General features: G+C 37.7%; 1 protein-coding gene across 1 annotated transcript in view; it reads right to left on the bottom strand.

The window, feature by feature from the left end:
- TTC29 (tetratricopeptide repeat domain 29) overlaps positions 1-20,453 on the bottom strand; it is a 279,515-nt gene extending 259,062 nt beyond the window's left edge. The window contains exons 1-4 of the mRNA XM_086346476.1: positions 20,371-20,453; positions 19,523-19,569; positions 12,763-12,860; positions 10,863-10,946 (exon numbers count right to left, since the gene is read on the bottom strand). Coding sequence (XP_086202602.1) covers positions 10,863-10,946; positions 12,763-12,854 — 176 coding nt within the window. The 5' untranslated portion in view covers positions 12,855-12,860; positions 19,523-19,569; positions 20,371-20,453. The remainder of the gene's footprint in view (positions 1-10,862; positions 10,947-12,762; positions 12,861-19,522; positions 19,570-20,370) is intronic.
- Between the last annotated feature and the right edge of the window lie 240 nt (positions 20,454-20,693).

Genomic DNA, 20,693 nt, shown 5'->3' with positions numbered 1-20,693 from the left:
TACTCAAAATGTTCTGATCATTTTATAAATATTAACTCAATTAATCCTCATAACCAAAATATGCTACTGGAGATCAGTGGAGAAATAACTCCAGAAAGAAGGAAGGGATGGAGCCAAAGCAAAAACAATACCCAGCTGTGGATGTGACTGGTGATAGAAGCAAGGTCCGATGCTGTAAAGAGCAATATTGCATAGGAACATGGAATGTCAGGTCCATGAATCAAGGCAAATTGGAAGTGGTCAAACAAGAGATGATAAGAGTGAATGTCCACATTCTAGGAATCAGCGAACTCAAATGGACTGGAATGGGTGAATTTAACTCAGATGATCATTATATCTACTACTGCAGGCAGGAATCCCTCAGAAGAAATGGAGTAGCCATCATGGTCAACAAAAGAATCCGAAATGCAGTACTTGGAGGCAATCTCAAAAACGACAGAATGATCTCTGTTCATTTCCAAGGCAAACCATTCAATATCACAGTAATCCAAGTCTATGCCCCAACCAGTAATGCTGAAGAAGCTGAAGTTGAACAGTTCTATGAAGACCTCCAAAACCTTTTAGAACTAACACCCAAAAAAGATGTCCTTTTCATTATAGGGGACTGGAATGCAAAAGTAGGAAGTCAAGAAACACCTGGAGTAACAGGCACATTTGGCTTTGGAATACGGAATGAAGGAGGGCAAGGACTAACAGAGTTTTGCCAAGAAAATGCACTGGTCATAGCAAACACCCTCTTCCAACAACACAAGAGAAGACTCTACACATGGACATCACCAGATGGTCAACACCGAAATCAGATTGATTATATTCTTTGCAGCCAAAGATGGAGAAGTTCTATACAGTCAGCAAAAACAAGATCTGACTGTGGCTCAGACCATGAACTCCTTATTACCAAATTCAGACTTAAATGGAAGAAAGTAAGGAAAACCACTAGACCATTCAGGTATGACCTAAATCAAATCCCTTATGATTATGCAGTGGAAGTGAGAAATAGATTTAAGGGCCTAGATCTGATAGATAGAGTGCCTGATGAACTATGGACTGAGGTTCATGACATTGTACAGGAGACAGGGATCAAGACCATCCCCATGGAAAAGAAATGCAAAAAAGCAAAATGGCTGTCTGGGGAGGCCTTACAAATAGCTGTGAAAAGAAGAGAAGAGAAAAGCAAAGGAGAAAAGGAAAGGTATAAGCATCTGAATGCAGAGTTCCAAAGAATAGCATGAAGAGATAAGAAAGCCTTTCTCAGTGATCAATGCAAAGAAACAGAGGAAAACAACAGAATGGGAAAGACTAGAGATCTCTTCAAGAAAATTAGAGATACCAAGGGAATATTTAATGCAAAGATGGGCTCGATAAAGGACAGAAATGGTATGGACCTAACAGAAGCAGAAGATATTAAGAAGAGATGGCAAGAATACACAGAAGAACTGTACAAAAAAGATCTTCATGACCCAGATAATCATGATGGTGTGATCACTCACCTAGAGCCAGACATCCTGGAATGTGAAGTCAAGTGGGCCTTAGAAAGCATCACTACAAACAAAGCTAGTGGAGATGATGGAATTCCAGTTGAGCTATTTCAAATCCTGAAAGATGATGCTGTGAAAGTGCTGCACTCAATATGCCAGCAAATTTGGAAAACTCAGCAGTGGCCACAGGACTGGAAAAGGTCAGTTTTCATTCCAATCCCAAAGAAAGGCAATGCCAAAGAATGCTCAAACTACCGCACAACTGCACTCATCTCACATGCTAGTAAAGTAATGCTCAAAATTCTCCAAGCCAGGCTTCAGCAATACATGAACCGTGAACTTCCAGATGTTCAAGCTGGTTTTAGAAAAGGCAGAGGAACCAGAAATCAAATTGCCAACATCCGCTGGATCATGGAAAAAGCAAGAGAGTTCCAGAAAAACATCTATTTCTGCTTTATTGACTATGCCAAAGCCTTTGACTGTGTGGATCACAATAAAATTCTGAAAGAGATGGAAATACCAGACCACCTTACCTGCCTCCTGAGAAACCTGTATGCAGGTTAAAATGCAACACTTAGAACTAACTGGTCATGGCACAACGGACTGGTTCAAAATTGGGAAAGGAGTACGTCAAGGCTGTATATTGTCACCCTGTTTATTTAACTTACATGCAGCATACATCATGTGAAATGCTGGGCTGGATGAATCACAAGCTGGAATCAAGACTTCTGGGAAAAATATCAATAACCTCAGATATGCAAATGATACCACTCTAATGGAAGAAGGTAAAGAGGAACTAAAGGACCTCTTGTTGAAGGTGAAAGAGCTGGCTTAAAACTCAACATTCAAAAAACTAAGATCATGGCATCCAGTCCCGTCACCTTGCGGCAAATAGATAGGGAAAAAATGGAAATAGTGACAGACTATTTTCTTTAGCTCCAAAATCACTGTGGATGGTGACTGCCGCCATGAAATTAAAAAACACTTGCTCCTTTGAAGAAAAGCCATGACAAAGCTAGACAGCATATTCAAAATCAGAGACATCATTTTGCTGATAAAGATCCATATAGTCAAAGCTATGGTTTTTCTAGTAGTCACATATGGATGTGAGAGTTGGACCATAAAGAAAGCTGAGCACTGAATTGATGCTTTTGAACTATGGTGTTGGAGAAGACTCTTGAGAGACCCCTGGACTGAAAGAAGATCAAACTAGTCAACCCTAAAGGAAATCCACCATGAATATTCATTGGAAGGACTGATGCTGAAGCTGAAGTTCCAATACTTTGGTCACCTGATGTGTAGAGCTGACTCATTGGAAAAGACCCTGATGCTGGGAAAGATTCAGAGCAGGAGGAGAAGGGGACGACAGAGGATGAGATGGTTGGATGGCATCATCAACTCTATGGACATGAATTTGAGCAAACTCAGGGTGATGGTAAAGGACAGGGAAGCCTGGAATGCTGCAGTTTGTGGGGTCACAAAGAATCAGACACAACTAAGTGTCTGAATGACAACAACAATGCATTGTGGGAGTCGTAGGAGAAGAGGACAGAGGATGGGTAGATAGATTCTTTTCAAAAAAATGATAAAAATTTCCCAAGTTCGATAAATGTCATGAATATAAATAGTTGAGAAGTTCAATAAACTCTATGTGGGAAAATTCAAAGAGATCCACACTGAAACACATACCATCAAACTCCCAAAGGCAAACTGTCAATCTTTAAAGTGGCAACAGAGGAGCAACTCATTAGATATACAGGATCATCAATAAGTTTTTAAGCAGATTTCTCACTAGAAACTTTGGAAGCCAGGAAGGAGGGTCTAAAATGTCCAAAATGCTAAAAGAAAAAAATTGTCAACCAATAATTCTACATTTGGCCAAACTGTACTTCTCAAGTGAGGGAGAAATTAAGAATGTTCCCAGATAAACCAAAACTGAGGAACTTTATTTTTATTGGACCTGCCCTTCAAGAAATGCTAAAAGCAGTCCTGCAGACTGAAATAAAAGGACAATAGACAGTAATGTGAAATCACATAAAGAAATAAAGGTCTCAGTAAAGATAGACATATGGTCAATTATGTAAGTTAGTATTTTTGTAATATTAATAATAGTTGGTAACTTCACATTCTGTTTTTTTACATAATTTAAGAGACTAATGAACTTACACAAATAATTATTCTAAGAGTTAGTATTACTGTAACTTTGGTATATAACTCCACATTTTGTTTTGTACGTAATTTAGGATACAGCATTAAAAAACAATGTATTAATATGTGTGGGAGCAAGGGGTATCTGAGAAACTTCCCCTCAGTTTTGCTGTGAACCAAAAACTCTAAAATCTAAAGTCTTTCTATAACAAAATGATCGGTTTATGTCATTGGAACACATAAACATCGCTCATTGTTGGTAAGAATGAAAAATTGTATAGCCATTGTGGTGGCAGCATGGTGGTTCTCAAAAAATTTAAAATAGAGTTACCAAATTTATTTAGCAATTCTACGTCTGAGTATATACAGAGAAGAATTGAGAGCAGGGTCTTAAAGAGATATTTGTCTACGCATGTTCACATTAAGCTTATTCATAATAGGAAAAACACTGAAGCAAGCCAAGTGCCATTGACAGATGAATGGATAACCAAATTATGGTATAAACATACAGTGGAATACTATTCAGCCTTAAAAAAGGAAGGAAATTGTTACAAATACTACAACATGGAAGAACCCTGAGGACTCTACAAGCCCTAGGAAAGTATACAAGCATTTGTGAGTCCATAGCCTGACTTAACTTTAAGCACTGAGAAGATGACACCATTTATTACAACATCTCCATTTTCCAACACAGAAAACAGAACAGGGTACAGATATGAGTCAGGGGGATGATTTTGATAGAACTGAAGCAAGATGAACATAACAGAGAATGGAACAGAGTCAAATTAGTTTCGGATATTCCCATGCAAGTTTTTCTTAATATGGACAGAACACAACATCAGAGACAAAGCTCACATAGTAAAATCATCTGGCTTCCTAAATTACATATGATGTGCCTGGGTCATTGTTGACCCCACTTTGATTTCAACTGATTCAACCTCTGTGGTACCTGGGTGCTTATCCCCTTTTATCACTTTGTTCTTCATTATTAAATCTCCCAAGTGATTTCTAAATACAGCAACATTATGCACTTCCAGGTTTATGAGCTATTGTAGGAAGAGTCACATTCTTTGACTATATTCTACACATAATTCAAAGCAATCTTATTATGGTAACAATAAGTTTAAGCAGTTTATAGACATTTTAGAAAACTGTACAGTTTAATAAGCTATGCAAATTATGTTGTTTAGTACAGCATAAAAAATTTCTGAAAAGTTGAAATTGAAATTAAAAACATCTCCCCTACTTGGTTAGCACTACTGTGTTTGAAATGTATCTCTTACTAAAAACTGTCTTCTAAACATGATGAAAATGATACCTAGTACAAAATAAAATATGTAACTATAAACATTTAAAGAAAAAAGGTAAATTAATATTGCTTAATATTGTAAAATAATAATGTTTACATTAATGAATGTTTTAAAAGCCAAAGAAAAATGATAGACAGCAGTTAAAGAAAGTGAAACTGTCTACATGTGTTTGATATACAGGATCTCTTTTTAACTCTCCTAAGAATTTTCTGTTATTGTTACAGTCTCCCAATAGTTGTGGAAATCAAAGATTAGTGAAGTCAGGTGACCTGCAACAAATTCCACAGGTTTTAAGTAGCAAAGCCAAATTTCCAGCTGAGGAAGAACTCTCCCCTAATAGCTAGAATTTTAATGTCATGATTCCCATGATTCCTATGCTTTTCTCTTATAAAGCTTTTTTAAGTCTACTTAAAGCTGTTAAGTTTAAACACCGTATGTGAAAATTAACATTTTAAAGCAAACTTTTAAAGGACATAAAGACATAAATGCCTAAGAAATTGGCATTTCTCTGTTTTGTTGACATTAAAAATCTTTCCTTTTTATTTACTTAGATTTGGTTTTGGTGTAAACTTGAGATCCCTTTTGCATCCAGCAAACAATTTTTAAAAGTTCCATTCCTCTGCATTCTTTTATATTCCCAAACTGTAAACTTCATTGATATCAATATTCTTTTTCAAAAAATTATGGTCAAAAATTTTTTTCTTTCCTAGTTTCACATCTTAGAGATTGCTGTGGAAAACAGTACCAGATTGTAAATAAGTAAATAAATAAAAATAAAAAGGAATGGCATCTCTCTTCCATTCCCATCTGTGTTCTCTGCTATTGCTTATTTTGTTTATATTCAGGAGAAAGTAAGGATTAATTGTCTCTCCACTTAAGAACACCAAAATCCTGTCTCTTTTTCTTATATCAGGAAGATCTTTTTTTGAAATTTCGTTTTTAATTGGAGGACAACTGTTTTACAGTGTCGTGCTGGTTTCTGCCTTACAACAACGTGAATCAGCAATGAGTATGCAAAGGAAGAAAATATTAAAATCTAATTTGCTTCTGAGAAGGAAAGTGGGTCATTGTCCTTTCCTTCTCTCTTCTGCGTATTCCTGTTAGTCATGTAGCCATTTATTTGGCAACTGGAATCTTCAGAAAGTTGAATTGTCAAAACTCTGTATGAATTTATCACTTTAAAAAGAGGAGCAAAGTGTTTTGAAGAAAAAACAAAATATCACAAAATTATTTAAAAGTAAACAAGATAAATGAAGCAGAGGAAGAGCTCACCTAAAGGGCCTAAATTCCCCTAATATTTTCTTGAAATATTATATTCTGAATAAACACCTTCACCATATTATAGATATTCTAAGAGCCTGACCATATTGCCAAGCCAAATGCTAAATTTGCTGACAACAAGGATAAAAGTGAAAGTTTCAGTCGCTCAGTCATGTCCAACTCTGCAATCCCATGGCTCCTCTGTCCATGGGATCTTCCAGGCAAGGATACTGGAGTGAGTAGCCATTTGCTTCTCCAGGGGATCCTCCCAATCCAGGGGTCGGACCCTGGTCTCTTGCATTACAGGCAGATTCTTTATTATCTGAGGCACATGGGAAGCCCCATAACAATTATGTCTGTCATTTATAAAAGCACTTTTGGAAGACAGTTTTGAAATATTTTCAAGATGAAAATCTAAGACTGACAAATACTAGTTTACCTTAACTGAGTAGTGAGTAGCGCAGTCGTGTCCGACTCTTTGTGACCCAATGGACTATACAGTCCATGGAATTCTCCAGGCCAGAATACTGGAGTGGGTAGCCTTTCCCTTCTCCAGGACCTTAACTGAGCAAGTAAGGTACAATTCAAAGGCAGGATAGAAAGGTTGTGTTGACCAAGTGACACTCAGTAACTGGTGATGCTGAAAGATATTCTCAAAGAAGAAAATATCTTAGAGATGCACACAATTTTGAACTAAATCTATTCTTCTGTATAATAGAATTTGATATCTGAACAGAAAATAATATTGAGCAGACTAACATTCTCTGTCCCTTGATAATTTTGCTTATTTGTATCCTCATATACATAGCTAAAGCTGTAAAAACTTCCCCCAAGAAAAATTTATTTGAATCTATAAATGACACTTTTATTATTTAGCTACTCAAAGCAATTATGATAATAAGTGGTACTTTAAGTATCACTTAAATAATGTACTCTGATAATACAGAATAAAAAAGCACATAATACAGAAATATAACATAATCTTTAGTTGTTAAAAATCAGTCAAATACTATCAATGAACTATTCAACCACTTATTTAAGAAAATCAAAATATCATTATCAGGCATAGCAATAATCTGGTCAATTAAGAAGTATTAAGGAATACTATACTAGAATTCCTTCTGTAAATGTAGATGATAAAAATCTCAGAAGCCCTTTGCCTTTGAACCATTTTACCTAACCCAAAGTAAAATGATTCCCCATCAACTGGGTTTGGCCATTCCAGTAACAACTACTTTAGCCTGTCCTGCTCAATTATTCATTTAAATTTTATACTCTTACTTGTAAACATAATACACTTTTGAGGAATTAAACTTCCTCAATACAACAGTGAAGCTGCTACCTACAGTGCTGAACTAAAACTGCTGTAATCAAAGAATATCATAGCATAATACCTATTTCATGGTGTTAGTAATCCAACAGTTATTCTTCACCCATTTATTAATTTAACATTTAGCTATAGAGCTCTGCCTGTGGTCAAACAGTCTGGAGGAAAACCATAGAACATGGCATCCTGGAAGCTACAAGCACAGAATGTTCAAAGAGAGAGAACTCAACTCTCAAATAGTGTGAAGACATCAAGAAAGATAAGGACAGACACATGACCACTGGTTGTGATTTAAAAGGAGGATACTGATCACAATAAACAGATTTCAGTGAGTTCTAGGTCTGGAAATCTATTTAGAGTCAATTTCAGTTGGTCTCAGAATGGGATATAGAAATATGGAAATAGTGCTCCCAGTTACTGTGAGGGGTAGAGAAAAATGGGGTGGAATACGGAAGAGGATAAGAAGTCAAGGTAAATACTAGAGTGGATATGAATGCTGATGAGACTGAATCAGTGCAGAAGAAGAAATTGATGATGTAGCAATTAAACATGTTTAACTGCTGGAGAAAGTCTTGGAAAAAGTAAGAGGGGATGGCACTTGCAGTACAAATATAGACATAATCCTTAGACAAGAACAGGAACTTTCCAACCCATTGCAATAGGAGGGACATGGAGTGTGAGTTTATGTATCAGTACCAATAGTTTGGTAAATTTTAGAGTAGACAGTGAAGGGTTATTCTGGGACTAGACAAAAAACACATCCACATTACAGGATATCAAAGCTAATGGACATGAATTATGTAAGTATACATTTCTATTATCATCTTAGGGAATAAGGCAGTCTAGAGAGGCATTTGAGGATATATCTTAGATATTGCTTTGCTTGATTGAAAATCTGATTCATCCATTTCTCCCCATTATGTCCTTGTATAGTGAGGACCTGTGACTCACCAGTTTGTTCATTATACAATGCTAACAGATAAGGAGCCAAACTTGGAATATGTCTTCTTTGGCAAGTTTTATCCAACATCTTAGTTTTCTCTGATTTTTTTCCAGACCTCTAGGCTACATCTCACAGTATAATCAGTATTCATTCATTGCATATTTATTCCCTACTTGTACTGTCTCAAATAGAGATAAAGATGAGACCAAATATTTTACAATAAAATAACAGTTTCTTGCTCTGTGAAAATCCTAGTATTAGATATAAAGTAGGCACTTAATAAATGCTTCCTGCATTTATCTTTCATCTTTTTAGAGTAGAATGGCTGATTAAAAGTTGTATGCAGAAATTGCTTGGAATATGCATAATTCCTCATGGCATCTGTTGGGTATTGCTGGGAGATGCTGAAATCAATTTTGTCCTTTACATGCTATTCAATTAGTTTGTTTAGGGCAAAGTCTAGAATGTGTATCAGTCAGAAGCATAATAGTGAGTCAAGTACAAGAACTTTCTAATAAGATTTGTACCCACTATCTTAGGGAAAGAGCTCTGATCTAAAAAAGTATTCAAGTATAGGTAGGTTTAAGTAGAATTCAATGTTAAAGATTCAGAACTACCCAGTGCTACTTGTTTTGTGTACAGCAAAGAATCTACCTGCAATGCAGGAGACCCAGGTTCAATCCCTGCGTCTGGAAGATCCCCTGGAGAAGGGAATGGCTATCCACTCCAGTATTCTTGCCTGGCAAATCCCATGGACAGAGGAGCCTGGCAGGCTGCAGTCCATGGGGTTACAGAGTTGGACATGATTGAGTAACTAACAATTTCACTTTTACTTCTTTAGTGAAAAAAATATTTGTAAGAGGACACTCTTCTGGACTGTTTTAGAATAATGTTTTATTTAGTGCAGACTGAAAGCAAATTTTAAGTATAAAGGTGTCTAGTTTGTCAAATAAGTGAAGCCTAAGTTTAACTCCAAATTTAATTCCTAATTCTTAAGTGAATTATAGCTAGTCATTATATTTATTTTTTTAGATATCCCATATTTAAATCAAAATGAAAATATCACTCACATATATTTTTCTTTTAAGAAGGAACACACCATCAGACTATATTGACCTTTAATTTTATCCAAAAGGTTACTTCACTTTCACTTTTCACTTTCATGCATTGGAGAAGGAAATGGCAACCCACTCCAGTGTTCTTGCCTGGAGAATCCCAGGGACAGGAGAGCCTGGTGGGCTGCCGTCTATGGGGTAGCACAGAGTCGGACACGACTGAAGTGACTTAGCAGCAGCAGCAGCAGCAGCAGAAGCAACAGGTTACCATGGAAAGTTAATGAATTAGCAACTAGAATAGCATTTAAAAACCAAAGGTCCCAGATATTACATTTGGCAGTCAATAGAACTCCAAGGAAGACAGTGATTATATTTACTGTAAATTTTGTCACTCTATAAAATAAAGTGGCTATGGATAGAATGAACTATTCCATTTTTCCAGCTATAAGCATATTTGACAATTATCTAATGAAATGTATCAAGAGACTTAGAATTTTAAACTGTATGAAAACCTACACCAAAACCATCAATAGGAATACTTCTTCAATGGAATCCCATAGCACTAGATAACATACATAGAGAAACTCTTTTAAAAGCATTTGTTGTATAAAATATTTTAATATTTTAGCCATTTAATAAATTCCATAAGATACATATGCATATATAAGATTTCTATTTGTCAATACTTACATTTAAAAATCTGATAAAAGAGTCAACACATCTATAGGTAAGAAATATTAAACCTGTTTAGCTATTATTCTAGGTTTCTATTTATTTCTCACTAATTTACATGGATTTTTATACTATTTTTACTCAGATCACATATTAGGTTCTAATTAGCAGTAAAATGGCAAAGTTTACATTGTTCATTAAAAAAATACATGGAATTATTTTTAAATTAACCAATAAACTATGATCCATTATTTCTTTTTGTAGGTTTTTGATGGGAGACAAAATATACATTAGTCAGGGATTTCTTTTTAATCACCAGGAAAAAAGATAACACAACTCTTTCTCTTAAAGCATTTTTCCCCCTTGGAGGCAATATACCCTAAAATGGAAGCTATTAAGCAATCAATGACACAGACTTAACTAAAATATTGCAAATACGATAGTATAATACCTTAGTAAATACGAGAATTTTGAAAGTCATAAAATTAAAGATTTTTTTGATAGGTATAAGATCAATAGACGTGACTTATCACTATTTAATACGAGCTTTAATTTTTAAATGCCATGTTCCAGTGAAAAAATGAACTGCACAGGAAAATTGAAATTTCAACAAATAATCAAGACAAAAAAACAAACTTTATATTAAAGTACCTTTAAGAGGTATATACTTACGCAGCAACCTCCTCTTTTGACAATCCTTTGAAATTCACCTCCAAATAATGATCTATGTCATCTTTTTCTTTGATCAGTTCAGACCTAAATGAAATGGAAAGAAATAATAAAGAACTGCCTTATCGAGGTGAAAAGCTACCAAACATAAAATGCCACCAGGAGAACAGGAATATTCAGGGTATAATATCTTAGATAATGAACGTTCTGCAAGAGCTACAGTTAGGCTCTTCATTGATAATTTCAAATTTTTAACTTTCTTGAATGGAAATAGGGAAGAATACTGAACTCAGTGTGTAAACAAATAAAACATCAACACACTAAAATAGTCTACATTCTTAAATAAATGGGGTTTTCTCCTCAAAACTGTTAAGATCTTCCATTTTACTTATGTTCTCTCACAACCTTCCAGCTACAGAAGTCAGATTGTGTTCAGCACAGTATCGTGAACTAAAAAACTCCTATTTGATACAAATGTGTTGAATTTATTCATTGAAAACATAGAATTTTGCTCTGACATTCTGTTCGAGTGGTTTTTAAAAATCACACATAAAACTCAAATTACTATTAAAAGTTCAAGCTGAAAGTGATTTTAAGAAGACTTTAATGAGAAATATATTACACATGTAATATACTCATTCTTCATACCCCTTGCACCTTTAAGAATAAGCAGACTATTAACATATCATGACAACTGAAGTACAGGATACACAAGTATCTCTTTTTATTCAGAAGCTAATGGAGAATGTTGATTAAAAAATTTGCCTTAAATGGTTATGATAAAAATGTTTTTTTTTAATAAAAAGAATTCAAAGATTTTTTTCTTTAAAACCTGTCTTATCCTAGCGATGTGACACTGAGTTATGGTTTTGTTCATGTTGAAAAGAAAACGTAAACTCAGTTATTACAAAATGACAGGAAGAAGAAGCTAGCTTTTTCAGATTTTGCAAATATTTCACATTGCCCAAAAGGAAGATGGAAAATAAGAATGTATATACTGAAGTTATGCCTCTATCAAAACTGTTGCTTTTCAAATTATTTGAAAGTAAACTTATAATTTTCTGCAATTCTATTTTACAGTTTCTACAAATTTAGCTGAACGTATTATTTTGGTTCAGGGGCTTTGGTCTCTGCCAGAAATACCAAAAATGAGGTATGGTCCTTCTTCGAACAAAGCAGTCTCATAATACTTTGATCATTATGCCTTGTAGGAATTGAAAGGCATGCATAAAAAGATAATCAAACCTACATATGCAAATTATTTATGTTGATAAATAATATGTGCATAATTAAAAATCAATAAAACTAGAAGTGGAAACTTCTAAGTAACACAGTCTTAATTAATATGCATAGTTACAATAAAAAAACATCAAGTTCCTGCCCTGCAGGTTTTCGGCCCAAGGGGAAAACTCCCTGAATTCAGCAGTCATTCACAGGCAGAGGAGGTCTGATGTATTTTCAAGCTCTAGGATCATTTCAGGCGCTAAATCATGCCCACTAGTTTACCCTAGGAGTAAGACTGTGTCTTCCTTCCTCCAAAACAGAAATCAGGATCGGGACCTTGTGGTTTAGATGCTATACAACTTTCACGCCTAGAGCTTCTGCTTTCAATTTTTCCACACATATTTCAAAAAGGAAATGTATTTCCAAAGCTTTGCAGGAACCACAATATAATGGCAGTAGGAAATAAAATGACCAAATGAGCACTTGCCTGCTAAATAAATATATTCTTAATCTTTGAATAAGATTTATCAATCTTTCTGAAACAGCAAATTTGAATATTCTGAATATAGAAATGTACTTTTGTCTTTAAACAATTTTTATTGTTGAGATATGTTACTGACATTTTTTACTGCAAGAAATTTCTTCTGTAGGGAAAAAAAAGAAAGCCGGGGACACATACCTTGGTTTTGTTCTTGGTGAGCACGGCAGCTTCTGTCTAGCCAAGGCCGTAAGCTTTGGGCGTGTCATGGGCAGCGGGGGCAGGGTAGTCATTTTGGACTGCCAAAAAAAATAAATAAACAGAAACGGTATTTAAACAGTAAATCATTCAAAGAATCTTTTAAGACATTATTAGAGATCTAGTCAGTCATCTGAGCTGAGAATGCCTCTGCATGTAGATCTTTAGCTCTGTTATTCAGGCATGAAGCTCAGTGAGTGAATTCTGCAGGTGGCTTCTCTCATTATTTTTCTTACTATCTGCCTTTTGGCCAATTTACTACGTGTCTGCATCTCCACCACAAAGTAGAGAAGAGAAAATCTGATAAATGTGTTGAAGATTCAGACAACTAGGAGCTTTGGTATGGGTTTTGTCAGTAGAGCTGGTTGCAATTAAAAAGTGAGGATTTTTAGGGCAGCTATGTATTTCAAACACTCATGCTTTGCTCTCCTGTTACAAACAATAAAAATTGTTCATACTTTGCTGTTTTCTAAAAACTTTCTCACAAATAAAGGCTTTCCCTTAGAAGTGCTAAATGCTAAGAACAATTCTCAACAAGGAGACAGCTGGGCATATATCGGGAAAAGATGAAAACTCTAAATCAAAAAGAAACATATGCAACAATGTTTGCTGCTGCTGCTGCTAAGTCGCTTCAGTCGTGTCCGACTCTGTGAGACCCCATAGACGGCAGCCCACCAGGTGCCCCCGTCCCTGGGATTCTCCAGGCAAGAACACTGGAGTGGGTTGCCATTTCCTTCTCCAATGCATGAAAGTGAAAAGTGAAAGTGAAGTCGCTCAGTCGTGTCTGACTCTTAGCGACCCCATAGACTGCAGCCCCCCAGGCTCCTCCGTCCATGGGATTTTCCAGGCAAGAGTGCTGGAGTGGGGTGCCATTGCCTTCTGTTTGCAGCAACACTATTTATAATGACTAAGATGTAGAAGCAAACTAAATGCCTATTGAGCAAAGAATGGATAAAAAAGAAATGGATAAAGAAGATAATATTCCATGCACAATGGAATATTACCCAATCATAGAAAAGAATGAAATAATGCCATTTACAGCAACAATGGATGGACCTAGAGATTATCATACTAAGTGAATAAGTCAGACAGAGAAAGACAAATATCATATGATATCACTTATATGTGATATATGTGGAATGTGGAATCTGTATATGTGGAATCTTTTAAAAAACTATACAAATTACCTTATTTACAAAATAGAAACAGACTCACAGATGTAGTAAACAAACTTATGATTACCAAAAGGGAAAGGGGGGAGGAATAAATTAGAAATTTGGAATTAACAAATACACATTACTACATATAAAATAAATAACAGAATCTACTGTGTAGCACAAGGAACCATATTCAATATCTTGTAATTACCTATACTGGAAAATAATTTGAAAAAGAGTATACATATATTATATGTGTACAGGGGCTTCCTTGGTGGCTCAGATGGTAAAGTGTCTGCCTGTAATATGGGAGGCCCAGGTTCAATCCCCGGGTTGGGAAGATCCCCTGGAGAAGGAAATGGCAACCCATTCTAGTACTCTTGCCTGGAAAATCCCATGGACAGAGGAGCCTGGTAGGCTACAGTCCATGGCGTTGCTAAGAGTCGAACACAACTGAGCGACTTCACTTCACCTCATACATATATTCAGATATATATAACTGATCAAAACTTTGCTATATGCTTGAAACATTGTAAATCAACTATACTTCAATTTAAAAGTGTAGTGGTTTAAAAAAGATTGCTTAAAACAACAATCAATGTATTACCTTTCATTTTATGTGGGTCAGGAGTTAGGAGAAGGCACAGTGGGGATAGCTTTTTCCTACTCCATTTTGACTGGGGCCTCTGCTGAGAAGACTCAGAAGTTTAGGGGTAACTCAGTGGTGGGAAACAGGAAATACCTATAAGGTCTTCACTCATATATCTGGTGGTGAATGCTATTAGCTGGGACCTCAGCTGGGGCTATCTCTCAGAACACATACATGTGACCTCCTCATGTGGCTTGGGCTTCCTCTTAGCCTGGCAGCCTCATACTTCTTAAGTGGTTGATCAGGGCTAGAAAGGCAAGTACCCAAAGAAAAGCCAAGTGGACGCTGTATTCCCAGGGTCTGGCTTTGGAAGTCACATAGCATGACTTCCATTGTGAAAATAGGCTGCCTAGATTTAAGGCTAATGAAATAGACTCACCCACTGAGGGGAAAGCATTGAAGTCACATTGTAAGAGGAAGATGCGGGATGGATGGCTATCTTTGGGAAGTGCAATATGCCACAGTGGAGAAAGTAAGTGAGCCATAATGAAGGTAGATCTATAAAATCAAGTTATCTAAATCTTACTCCAAAAAGGAAGAAGTGTGGGCGTGATGCTGATGGACTTATAGTGGAAAATTGTCACCATGTTACAAGCACTTTCAGATACAAAAGAACGCACCTTCTCCTGTTGGAGAGGCATTCAGAAGACCACAGCCTCTTGATTCTACCACCACTATCTCCACAAGTTTTGACCTCTACCATTTGACTTCTACATCTACCATTATGGGTCACATACCCATAAGCAAGGCTCATTTCAGGTTCTAAATCACTTCCTCCAGTATTTGTTATCTGTGTGACCTAGGGTAAATCACCATCAATCTGGGCCTTAATCAACAAATATGCATTAAGCTACTACTTCGTGCCAGGTACTATTTTAGGTACTGAAGATGAGGCAGTGAACAAAAAGACAAAAATCTCTAACCTCACAGAATCTATATGATAGGGTCAGTATGGTGGGGAAACAGACAATACACAAAAAAGCAAAAATAACACAGAAGATCAGATGATGATGGGATCTATAGCTGAAAATCAAGCAGGGAACTAAAAAGGACCCAGTGCTCACCAGTAGCCAGGGATGAATAGCAGCAGAAAAATATGACATCAGAGAAGTTAAGGAGAAATTTGGTGGTGTTCTGATGATATGGGGTCTTGAAGATTACCATAAAAAACTAGGACTTTTACGCTGATTGGAGGCTTTGAGCCCAGGAGTGACAGTTTGACTTCTACCCTGAGAGGATGACTCTGGCATCCCTTTTAGACTTGGACTGTAGGGGGCAGAAAGGAAGACATGGAGACCAGCTGGAGGTTGCTATGAAATCTGGATGACAGAGGATGGTGGTTTAGGTAGAGGTGGAGAGAGAGATGTGGTCAGACTCAAGGTAGGACTGCCTGTGACCTACAGAGACAAGATATTCCTCTAGAGCTGTGTACAAAGCCATGGCAAGATGGAGGCTGGAAAAGCAATGAGATTTGAGGAAAAGTCTTTTGAAATTCAGTGTGGAAATAGGCAGTCTAGTGTTTCTGAAAAAAAAAAAATACCTTGGCCTGAAAATAATTATTTGCATAATAAAGAGAAAATTCTAATGGAGATAAGTGTCATGTTTTAGATATAATGCGTGTGTGTGTGTGCTCAGTCACGTCTGACTTTTTGTGACCCTTTGGACTGTAGCCTGCCAGTCTCCTCTGTCCATGGGGTTCTCCAGGCAAGAATACTGGGGTGGATTGTCATTTCCTCCTCCTCCAAGGGATCTTCTTGACCCAGGGATCAAACCCACATCTCCTGTGTCTCCTGCACTGCAAGTGATTCTTTACCACTGAGCCATGGGGAAAGTCTATAGAATCCTAATATTGCCCAGATTATTAGTGTATGACATGATCCTTGAAACATAAGGTCTACTTATTTTTATACAGTTATAGTTTTAAAGCACTCAGTCTAAATAGCAAATGTCAGTCATCTCCTCCAAAACAAACATTTAAGAAACATAATGTATTATATGCCATAACTTCGTAAGAAAGTTACTTAACTTTTTTGTATATAAAAATTTGTATTTTTCTGATCAGATGTTATATCAACTTGTTGAGTTAACTGGATAAACAGAACTTACTAAATGACAATACTGTATAGAACATGTAGTGAGAAGTTAAAGCTAAGGCAGAATTAGACCTGGTGAACAGATTTAAAGGGCAAAGGCTCCCCAATCCTACTCCTTGTGAGCCTGTTTCAGAGAAGCTGCGAAGACTCTGGATTGCAGAGTCCTCAGCTGTTATGGAACAAATCAGAGCAAATCTGGGCCATCTCAGCTCCTAACCCAGACCTGTCTGCCCCAAGGGGATTTGGAAAGGGAAAGAAAGGAAGCTTGTTCTTGATTCAGTCTGGACATTCCTTCCCTGACAAATGAAGACTCTGTTCTGACAGCCCCTATGCTTACCAAAGGCATCAGGCAAAGGTGATCTCTGCATAATCTTAGGGACCTTTGAAGGGTTTCTCAAGGAGCTTCAAAACCAGAAAAAGGTACTTGCAATTTCTTCAAACACTAGGAAGACCCAGACACGTGTACACAGTGGGACCAAATATACTTCCCAGGTGGCACCAGTAGTAAAGAACCCACCTGTCCATGCAGGAGACATAAGAGATGCAGATTCAGTCCCTGGGTTGGGAAGATCTCTTGGAGAAGCAAATGGCTACCCCCTCCAGTATTCTTGCCTGGAGAATCTTATGGACACAGGAGCCCGGTGGGCTATAGTCCATGGGGTCACAAAGAGTTGGACATGACTAAGCAACTTAGCTCGCACAGAGAGGGACCAAACCCCAGAAACTCAGTGCCATCTCATGTATTCCAGCAAGGCGTGTATAAGCCTCCCAAGAGCTGGCCTACCAGGTTGTGATATAAAATTAATCCTCACTGATGTTTACTTGGGTTAGACCAGTTCTGCTAGAAAATATAAGCATCTAATAAAATCTTATGCACATGTTAGACGTGGAGAGGAACATGTCTTCTTTGTCACACAGATCAACTGTGAATTTTTTTTTTTAATCTGAGTCAACGTTTCCAACCATTAAAGTTTCAGCTGCCAGTTCCTTCATTTTGCTCTCCTCTGATCTAAGAACATTAGCAGCAGGAGCACCTTTACTCTTAAATTTAGTTTAATGTAAGTATTGCAAGCCCTGCTGGCAAGCCTCAAGGCACAACTCTGAATGGGGGGTGGTCAGAGCTGAATGATAAAGTGGAAAAAAATTATTAACTGTGTGCTGGAAAAAATATCCTTCAACCATTCTATGTTGAAAGTTTAAGCTCAAGGTTAGGGTGGAATGTGACGGGCTCCCTTCCCTGCTCTAAGCCCCACATCCTCCCTAGCCTATGCCTGTTGGGAAAGGGGGATTTGTTTTTTACAACCCATACATGGCTATGTAAAGATATTTTGTTTTACATAATAGGTAGCTGTTGAACCAAATTTTATGACAGACATAATATTTGAAATGCATCAAATATGTAAAAGGATCCTGTAACATATTATTTTCCTATCTAAGTAATCACCATCTCTTTTATGTCTGATCAGTTCAGTCTTATTTCTGCTGAATGTTCTTAGAGTAGAAAATAGCTGCATTTTAGCATATAGAAGCAAACCAAAGGGAAAAAAGTGAGAAAAAATGCAAGCACACGTAGGGGCCTGTCATTTCAGGCTGAAATCATACCTGTTGAGTGAAGAAAGCCTTTTGTTCTTTGTTAATATGAACAGTATCATTTTCCTGGTGTGGACTAGAGAGTATTCCCTGCTTTCTAGTGGGCTCCATCCAGAAGGAATGGGATTAGTGCTGGGAGTGGCTGATCTAGGCCTGAAGCAGAAATGGAACCCATCATCCTTCACAACTGACACTTTATCAGGCTCCTCCTAGCTCCACACCACACATGATGGGTGCTACCTCAAGATGGGTACCTAAGGGAGAATAATGAGTGGTACTTCCCTGGCTGGTACCCAAATGAGCCTAGCCCTAGGAGGTCAGGGTGAAGCTGTCTGTTAGGGGACCCAGAGGCAGCTCCCCCATTGCTACCAAATGGGCAGAGTACTCTAGGCACCACAGGAGCCGAGACAAAGATCAAAAGGTTGCCCTCAGCCATTCCACTGTTGGTATTCAGAGGAGATTTGGTGGATTCTTTGATCTCCTGGTTGGCTCCTGTATCACAGTTACAATCTCTAAGTTTGGCCCCCACATGCAAAGACAAATAAGAATGGAGAAATACAGGATGAAAGGTTTGAGAGAGGTGGATCAGGCTGAATGTGTCCCATGGTGTGAGTTTAAGTTTCTGGCCCCCAAGTAAAATTCTTCAAAGAGTAACCCTCTTTCCCCCACAATCCCCAGAGATACCCTTATCAAGAAACACAAAGGAAGGGGAAGCCTAGAGTTGTATAGACACCGGCTACCTGGGGAGTAACTATGTTTGAGGCTGACCACTATCTCCAGAATTCAGTCACCTTGGGGGGAAAAAGCTGAAATGTGAGAAATAAAACCAATAAACACAGCAAGCAAAAATATCATGTGTCATCAAGAGAGTTCAAAATAAATATGATTTTACTATCATCAACAAGATCATCGATAAGAATTGGAACTTTTCACATTATCACCACAAGCTCTTTTACTATGAAAGTTTAAAGAAAGCTACAGAAGAAATGTCAGTAATCTGCTCCTGAACAGAGTAAAAAATAATCACATAAAATAAAAAGTCAGTAAATGTTTATCCCTTGTATTTTCGGACACATTTAGCACTCTATGAGAGGTAAATAGGTTGTAAATAAATAGAAACCACACATTTCCTGCTAACTGACATGATTGACAGTTAAATCAAAACTTAAAGCAGGAAAAGTGTTTGAAAGTGGGCCATGTTTCACTCAACTTACATTTGGAGATTACTGCTGAAGGTCTCTCCAGGTTTACAGACTTCAGCCTAAAAATTTGGAAGCAAAGAATAATAGCAAAGGAGAGAAGAGAAAAAGTTAAAAATTAGTCAACAGACTAACTCACTAACTCCCCTCACCGCTCTAAATCATGGAATAAGATTTATTCGTATCACGAAACACCAGGTATCTACTTGTCGTTATATAAACTTAAAAAAAACAAAAATCTTGCTGTGACAGCTGACTTATTATGTCAATGATTAAAGATGCAAACCATAAAAAAAAAAAGAAGTATAGCTCCTATGGGAGAACCTAATCACTAATTCAATGAAAGATCAATACATCTGAAATACTATTGATATATTCTTTTGGGACTCTTTTGTGACCCCATGGTCTGTAGCCCGCCAGGCTCCACTGTCCATGGGGTTTTCCCAAAAGTCAGACACGACTTAGCGACTAAACAAGAACAAAAATCGATGTATTATATAAATGTGACATTAGGGATAATGTGATCTCTCAAACTTTGGTTATCTACCAAAACTGAGGGCATCTCAGTTCCTACCCAGTTCTAAACAGGACTAATTAATTTTTTCCACTGCCCTCAAAGGGTAAACTGGGCGGTGAGGAGAGAGCCTTTCTGTGCTCCCCCTTCTATGCATTTCTTGAAATAAATGGCGAGGGCCTTGGCTTAGTAAGCTTGCCGCTCACTGACTGAGGAAGGTCTGTATGGGTCAGAGGAGAGACTGCCTGGAAAAATAACCCGTCTTCTTCTTGGAGTCCGCCACGAATCTCGATGGATTGGTCCTGGGGAACAACTCTGGTTTTCTGTTCCGCCGAAGTGTGTCCCTCACCCGTGGCAGGTGCTGGGCGCCGGCGCTGCCCTCTCCTCCTGCGGTGGTTCCCAGACACAGCGGAGCACGCGCATCGAGAGGACGCAAGAGCGTCTCCTGGGATACAGAGAGGGCGGGACGGGACGGAAGGGGGCGGGGTTAGGCTAAACTGAGATTCTGGATTGGTGCAGCTTCCACTCTCCTCGGACTCAGGGGCGGAGCCTTTTAGGGGTGGGGCCTAGTGTGCGCAGTGCTGGGGACGTCCACGGACCCGGCAGCTTTTTCACGCCAGACGGCTCTCAGAAGTTAGACAGCTCTCAGAAATTAGTTCACCTTATCCAAGA

This window comes from Bos grunniens, chromosome 17 (genome assembly GCF_055505025.1).
Source record: "Bos grunniens cultivar Pamir isolate PY7600 chromosome 17, Bosgru_T2T1.0, whole genome shotgun sequence".
Taxonomy (NCBI): Eukaryota; Metazoa; Chordata; class Mammalia; order Artiodactyla; family Bovidae; genus Bos; species Bos grunniens.
This window is presented reverse-complemented; position numbering and strand designations above follow the sequence as displayed.